The 7,668-nt window shown below is 27.7% G+C and overlaps 3 protein-coding genes and 1 non-coding gene across 4 annotated transcripts; 2 read left to right on the forward strand and 2 right to left on the reverse strand.

Annotated features, from left to right (window-relative positions):
* Positions 1-1,093: 1,093 nt before the first annotated feature.
* Positions 1,094-1,963, reverse strand: NAEGRDRAFT_76104 (uncharacterized protein; the record flags this gene model as incomplete). The annotated part of the gene is made up of 1 exon (XM_002668912.1): positions 1,094-1,963. One exon carries the CDS (start codon positions 1,961-1,963, stop codon positions 1,094-1,096), a length of 870 nt encoding a protein of 289 aa, XP_002668958.1.
* A 676-nt stretch (positions 1,964-2,639) lies between these two features.
* NAEGRDRAFT_76105 (uncharacterized protein) lies at positions 2,640-3,230 on the forward strand (the record flags this gene model as incomplete). Its single annotated transcript, XM_002668895.1, has 1 exon — positions 2,640-3,230. The coding sequence occupies one exon, from the start codon at positions 2,640-2,642 to the stop codon at positions 3,228-3,230; it is 591 nt and encodes a 196-aa protein (XP_002668941.1).
* A 613-nt stretch (positions 3,231-3,843) lies between these two features.
* Positions 3,844-3,916, forward strand: NAEGRDRAFT_t838. Its single transcript has one exon. It is a non-coding gene; the product is annotated as a tRNA-Cys (tRNA).
* A 45-nt stretch (positions 3,917-3,961) lies between these two features.
* On the reverse strand, positions 3,962-5,504 carry NAEGRDRAFT_60044 (B-like cyclin; the record flags this gene model as incomplete). Its single annotated transcript, XM_002668913.1, has 1 exon — positions 3,962-5,504. One exon carries the CDS (start codon positions 5,502-5,504, stop codon positions 4,110-4,112), a length of 1,395 nt encoding a protein of 464 aa, XP_002668959.1. The 3' UTR covers positions 3,962-4,109.
* Positions 5,505-7,668: the final 2,164 nt, after the last annotated feature.

A 7,668-nucleotide genomic window follows, 5' to 3' on the forward strand; every position in this document is an offset into this window, starting at 1 on the left:
AATGATTGGTTCTATTAGAAAGTAATTTAAAAATTATTAAAATTCTTCTTCTTCAGTTGAATAATTATCCTCTTGTAACTTTTCCAAATTAGTTTTACCATTATTAAAACAAATATCATCTTCACTATCACTAACATCATTCATTTCATCATTTTGTTCATAATCATCCAGTTCATCACTAATAAAATTTTCAATTCTTCCCTTTTTAAAATTATTTAAAGATGGAGCATTGGATTGATTTGTATAACCAAAACAAAAAGATTGAAATCCACCTACTCCATTTAGTAACATTTGAGATTTTTCAAATATATCTGAATGAAACCATCCTCTTTCAATACCTTTTTAAATTTATATTTTTAGAATTTGAAATATTTTTTAATAATTCTCTTCTTTCTAAATTTGTGTAAAAATATCAAAATAATATTAATGAATGTATATTTTCCATAGATGGTAAGTAATAAGTACTTATAGAAGAAGTAGTATATGATATTAAATGTGTTGGTTTGTTTAAATTATGAATTTTACTTTTTAATTTTTCATTTGTTTGAAAATTCCAAATACTAATTCTACCAATATGTTTTTTATCATTTAAAATATTTTCAATTTCATTTATAATTAAATAATTTTTTAAATTTTTTAAAAAGATAAAAAAATAAAATCTTGTGGATTTTCTGCAATTTCATTAAATTTAAATTCAATTGATTGTTCATTATGAACTGGTTCTAAAAATAATCTAAAATTCTTTTTTTGTAATTTTGGTAATTTTGAATCTTGAATAAAATCCAGCAATGAACACAATAAACAAGTGTTTTTTTTACTTGATGCTTTTATTACATGGTAATAGATAGTACTATTTGTGTATTCTTTGAAATACTGAAATAAAACCCATTGTCATCGATCATTTATTAAACTTTCATTCTTTTTGAAATCAAACATTGATCATCTGACTAAGGTGATTGTATGATTTCTCCTCTATGATCAACTCCCCATCATTTAGTGAACATTTTCTATTAATTATGTCATTAAAAATATTTAATAATTATGATATAAACAATTTTGAATATATTTTATTGTAAATTTCCATAATTAGAAATTAAAAAGCAATAAAACTAATAATTAAAATCAAAAATAAACAACCAAAACCACCACCACTCATCAATGTATTAGCACTATTAAAAGTAGGATCACCCATCACATTAACATTCAATCTAGATTCTAAAAATTTACCACTCTGTACATATTTAGCTAACAATGTAACAGTTTGATTTTGTTTTGATTTTATCATAGCACCACTAAAATCACCAATTCCACCCTCAGAAAAATACGATCTTCCACTATCAATATTATATAAAACAAGTGGTGAAATTCCATTTTCAATTCTCAATGAAACACTTGCTTTGGTGGAGAGTGTTGAATTTTGTGAATCTCGTAAATAGGTTTTAAAATTAATTAAATCACCACTATTAATTATACTCTTATCAGATGTTAATAATAAATTATTAACTGTAATGGTCTTATCAGTACAATATGACATGGTGTCAAATTGAGATGAAGTACAACTAAAACCATTACTATCACAAGTAAAATAGGTTATATATCTATTAATAGAAGTATCTGTCATGAATGAAGAACCTTGATAACATGAAACTGAACCAGATGATGATAAACCACTCAAACCACTACCACCTGTATTACTATTATCACTGTATGGCATTGTTTTAACTGTAATTTTATCAGATGAAGATTTCAATTGAACTGAAATGTAACTAACATAGGTATTTGGTGCATAATCACAATAAGCAGTTGCTACATTATATTGATTTGGTTTAATATTACAAGTAAATCCACCACAATTACAATATTCACATTTACATTCATTACTATCACATTTAATGAAATTAATTAACAAGAATACAAATAGAGTTAATAGTGTTGATGTGATCCAATGTTTGTTGTTGAACATTTTTTTTTTGTTGTTGAAGAAATTAAAATCTCTCTTCAGTTTCGAATATTTGAGCAAGTTGTTGAACTTCAGTTCAGTGAAGATGACTGTTGATTTCATTTTGTTTTCATGTGGTGACCTTAGCGTATCATGGAAATAACCTACTTGCCTTTATTGGAAACAAACTTCAGTTGAAATATTTCATTTACAATACATTACAGCTCTAATTATTGTATTGAAAGAAATTTACACTTTACAAATGTTGTTTCATGATAAATTTCAATTATGAACTTGAAGGTTAAATTTCATCATTCTTTTCATTTCATTTATTTAAAAATAGATTTAAAAAAAAATGTTCAATTCCCTTCCTTCAAAATTACAATCACACATTTTTCAAGATAAAATCAGAGCTCTATCCAATATAATAGTACCATCCTATTCAAATGAACATGTGATTGGAATTGGTGATTTAAATTTAGAATTATTTAATTTGGAAAGGAATGAATTTATTAAATATAAAGAATCAGATAAATTAAATAATTTAAATATAGGATCAATATATTCATTACAATATAATAATTTAAATAATACATTATTAATAGGTAGACATGATGGTTCTATTCAAATATTTGATTTAACAAATTTAAAATATTTAAATACATTTAAAAATCATTGTAATACTGTTAAATGTTTTACAATGAATATTGAAAATGAACATTTATTTTATAGTGGATCATATGATGGAACTATACAATTATGGGATGATAGAAAATTACAATCTTCATTGAAAACAAGTATAAAACATTCTGGATATGTAAATTCTTTATGTTTTTACAATAATCAAATTTATTCAACTTCCATAGATGGAATTTCTATTTTTGATTCAAATAATTTAAAATTAATTTCAAAATCAAAACAAAAAAGTGAAATTTTATCTTCATGTCATTTATCAACAGGTGAAAATTCATCACATTTATATTTTTCATCCAAAGATGGAAGTGTTAAAATATTTGACATGAATTGTAATCAAGTCATTTTCACATTAAATGAAATTGATCAAATTTCAATGAATGCAATGGATTGTAATTTGAATAGATTATATTCATGTAATAATCAAGGTCAAGTTAAAGAATTTGATTTGGAAAATTTATATGAAATTCAAACATTTGAAACCAAATCAATGAATGATTTAAAAAATATGGATAGTTCAATACGTTCATGTTTACTGTGTGAAAATTTACTTTTATTAGGAATTCAATCTAGAAAGATAAAGGTATTACTTTTATAGTTCAGAATCAAACATGATTGAGAATGATACTGACATGGAAAAATGACATGTCCGTGCTGAATTGTAATTAAAACATTTTCATTCTGTTCTTTAATTATTCGAAACGTGATTAAAAATAATAATTGTTAAATTTGCCTTCTTCTGCAGAATTGATTTTAGTTTGAAAAAATCAATTCTACAAGTAACTATCGCAAGCAAGGTTAAACTCTCCCTCTGGTCTTTCTTACAAAAAACCTAATTTTGTTGTAAGTTTTCACGGGATTTTCTGAGAACTAAGAAATGAAATAGTTAGATTTGACTATCAGCTATTTACTGTCTTGAGAGAGGAGAAAAACTTACTCGTAATTATAAAAGACAGCCAAAAAAAGGAATTCTCAATAAGGAACAAGTTCAAAGTGAACTTTCAGAATTCTTAAATCAAAAATAAAAAGAAAGTGAGTTTGAAATATTTCGATAATGAACGTGTTTAATAAGAATTAAAAGTCGTTGAATTTTTTTGAAAACCAAGCAAAGGGTTGCTTTAAATACCATTCTAAATTGCATTCATTCAATGACATGTTTCCTTTAATCATAAGTGATAATGTTTAAGGCAAGTATTGAAAATATTTCTTTGCTACAAGTAGCTCAGCAGGGAGAGCATCGGACTGCAGATCCGTAGGTCGTGAGTTCAAGTCTCACCTTGTGGCAACTGTTTTTCATCTTACCTTTTTCTCTAAATAAAAACCTGTTTTCTCGAAAGTGTTTGTGTTTATTATAAATTAAGCTTAATTAAAAGCGCAATTAAGATTTTGGTGAATGTGATATTGGGTGAAGAGGGAATGAGAATGGATTGGTGTTAATTAAAATGGGTGGTAAAAGATTTGTTGGTGTGGGATTGAATTATATTTGCACAGAATCTACCATCTTGGCACAGACTCTTGAGGCAGACAACTTGTCTTCCTTCTTATACTTATTAACAGCAGCAACCAATGGTTTGGTATGAGCATCACGTCTTTGTGAAGAAATCTTCTTCAAATATTTCAACATTACTCTAGCACATGGTAAAATATCTTCTTCAGACTTTTCAGTATAATGTTGTAACACCAAATCCCATTGTTCCAAGTCTTGTGTCAAATGTTTTGATAAATAGACAGCTGCACAGGCAATTGTAGATGGTGTAAACTCTAATTGAGCATAGTCCATCAATGACAATTCACTCAAGTAAATGGCAATAAATGTTTGAAGTTCTGTACATCTACCACATTTAAGATAACGTTTGAGGAAAACATTAGAGGAAGCAACTGTCAAATTGAAATCTAAAACTTGAAGCATAATTCTTTCCATTCTTAAAACTTCATCTCTAGTGTAAGCATCCTTTGTAATCTTTACAAAGTCAGCAACAATTGGACTAGAAATTTCTTCATATTTTGAAGCAATAAACATTGCAGTGATACCAAGTAATTGAAGACGTTGTCTCGAAACTGCCTTTTCAGAAAGGAATCTATCTACAAGGTTAATAGTCAAGTAAAGAGTTTCAGGAACCAAAAGGAATTTACAATGAACATCAATAAGCCAATCAATGAGAATTGCTCTCATTTGCGGTTGTAAATCTTGTTGTCTTCCCATATAATTTGAATCAGGTAAATACTTCTTCTCTATCGATTTATAATGATTAACAATATCCTTGATATATTCAGTACAGTGTTGTGGATCATAACAATCCTTTTCGTCAATCTTTGGACTACTAATCAAAAGGGAAGCCTTCTTTGGTGGTGGAGATTGAGCTTCTTTCAGAGTAATATTATGTTGTGGAGTAATGAGATTAATGGAAGTGGTAGTATTAATAGAGGTGGTAGAATTAAAAGACGAAAGGCTACTAGGTGTAATCAAGGAATGTGTGTTATGTGGAGGGATACAAGTTGGTACAAAGGTGTTAGTGGTAGATTGTGGTTGTTGGATCAATGTAGTAGTAGTAGCAGTTGTGGTGGTAGTGGTGGTAGTTGTAGTATTATTATTGGTGAGTTTAGGAACCATATGGAGTTTAATATTCTCCTTGCTATTATTTAAATTGTTAGTCAAAGGCTTTGCTTTGAATGGAAGGGATGAAGCCTTTGGTAAGTGATGAACCTGATTAGAAATATCACCTAGACATGTTCTTTGTGTCGTATTGTTAATAGTATTTGTTGTACTAGATAGATATGGCTTAGAGGTTGGTTTAATATTAGGATTTGATAACATCATCTTGTTCGATGTTGCTGGGTGAACAGAGGGAACAAAAGCGTTTTCATCAGTCATTGTTGTACCTCTATTACTATTATTAAACATTCCGTAGAGTTTGGTGTGTGGTGGTATTATATTGTAGTGGTATTATTTAAAGAGAGAGTATTGATGATGATGTATCGTTGTTGGGCAAGTGTATCTCGGTGAGTGTCAGGGTATGTTGCCAATTTTTTTAATTGCTAATTTTTTAAAAACTGTTTGTGAAACGGCTAGAAATTTGCCATAGAATAAATTAAACGACTGTTGCAAAACCGTTACAGTTTGTAACTGAATTTAAAGAGAATCAAAAAGATTGCGCCATGTTCCCGCAATCTATTTTACACCAATTCTCTCTGCAAGATTGACATTGAATGTAAAGAGATGGTATCGTCGATGACATTTGGGTAACTTTCAATCAGTGGACATCGTAATTATAAAGTACTGTTTGCTAACTAATTCTTAAACTGCCAAACAGTGTTTCTCATCAATTTGTACAATTTCAATAATAACATTTAGTGTTTGAATTTGTTTCATCATGAATCAAAAAACAAGATTGTTATTTAAAATTGATAATTTTAAACAATTTAAACTATTAAATATAAAAGTAAGCTTACTTATTTGTAAATATTTAACCAAGGATCTTCTCCTTAATAGTTAGTTCTCATTTATTGGTGAATGATTAAATAAATTTGGAATAATATTATTTAATCTTAATTTCAGATAAAGGTTTATATCCATTCTTGTTAGTATTTGTATTAACGAGTGATTTAAAAAGAGGATCATCAGGAAATGATTTCTGCCTCTCTCTAATTAATTCAGATAAATGTTTTTTAAAAGATTGTCTCCTTCCTAATATGTAGCATCCTAAAAATATTGTTAATCCACTAAATAAAGGAATTAAAAAAGGTTCAGCTTTTTGAATAATCCAATTAGAACTTTCATTCACTGTATTTACAATATCATTTAAATTTTCATCAAGTTTTTGTTCATTTCGTTGTTGTGATAATAATGCTCTTTTCCTTTTAATTTCCTCTATTCGAAGTTCTATATCAGAATGATGAAATGCCATTGAACCAAAGGCACACCAAGCCGCCACAGAAGAGCATAGGGCACCTATTGTAGACCATCTCTGACTTGTTAATTCAGTTTTTATCAAAGATTGATGTTTCGATAAATTAACCTTTAAAAAAGGCTTCGGAACAATTCATCAAAATTCTACAACTTACTACCACTTGAAATAATTCCGTTATTGGATATCTATTCATTTTCAAAAAGAGAGTAAAAAAACAACTTGTGTTTTATCGGTGCTGAGTGATGATGATTAATGCAAGGGAAAAGTTTTTAGCCTGAAACATGTGAAGATTATTTTTTTCTAAATTTTAAATTGATTGATTGTAAACCAATTCAAATTTGTCAAGCCTTGGTGATGATAGAAAAATTATTATTCTCTGAGAAAATTGATACAAGTTTGGAGAATGAATTTATTTGCTGATTGGATGTTGTTTAAAATGTTTGCAATTTAGAAATTGTTCAAAAGGATTTTAAAATATTTGTTTTTTTAATATTTAAAAAAAAATAAACAATGTCTGCCAAGGCAAAGTAAGTTGAAGATGATTCTGTTTTACTAGTAGTAGTAACCGACGTTTATTATAGAAAACCTTTCAAATCAAAATCATCAACCACTTCTTCTATCTTCTCATCATCTAATAACAACAACAAAATCGTAAATGTTATTGCAACTCCGATAGTAGTCAATCAACAACCTTCTAAAAATTCAATTAGTAAAAACAATCCTGTAGATAAATATTTAACAACTCTGGGAATTGAGGATAGACCTAATGATTTAACAGAATTTTGTAATAAATTATTTAAAAAGTGTAGCACTGATAGAGACAAACAATTCGTGGAAAATTATTTAAGTGCTTTATTAAAGAAACATATTGGTTCTGATTCATTATTTACAAACGATTGGGAAAACATACCATTGCCAGAGTAAGTATATTGTAAATGATTAATTCTAATTTCAAATTTAAAGTCTACCTTCATCATGGGAAACTACTAGTAATGCTTTAAAAATTCAAGATAATAATGAATCATCATCGAGTCTACCAAAGATACCAAAGTTAGCTAAAAAGAGAACTAGTGAAGAAATATCAAATAATAGTAATGTTCTATCTAAACCACTATCACTAATTCTTGA

This window comes from Naegleria gruberi, assembly GCF_000004985.1.
Source record: "Naegleria gruberi genomic scaffold NAEGRscaffold_91, whole genome shotgun sequence".
In the NCBI taxonomy this organism is placed as follows: domain Eukaryota; phylum Heterolobosea; class Eutetramitea; order Acrasida; family Naegleriidae; genus Naegleria; species Naegleria gruberi.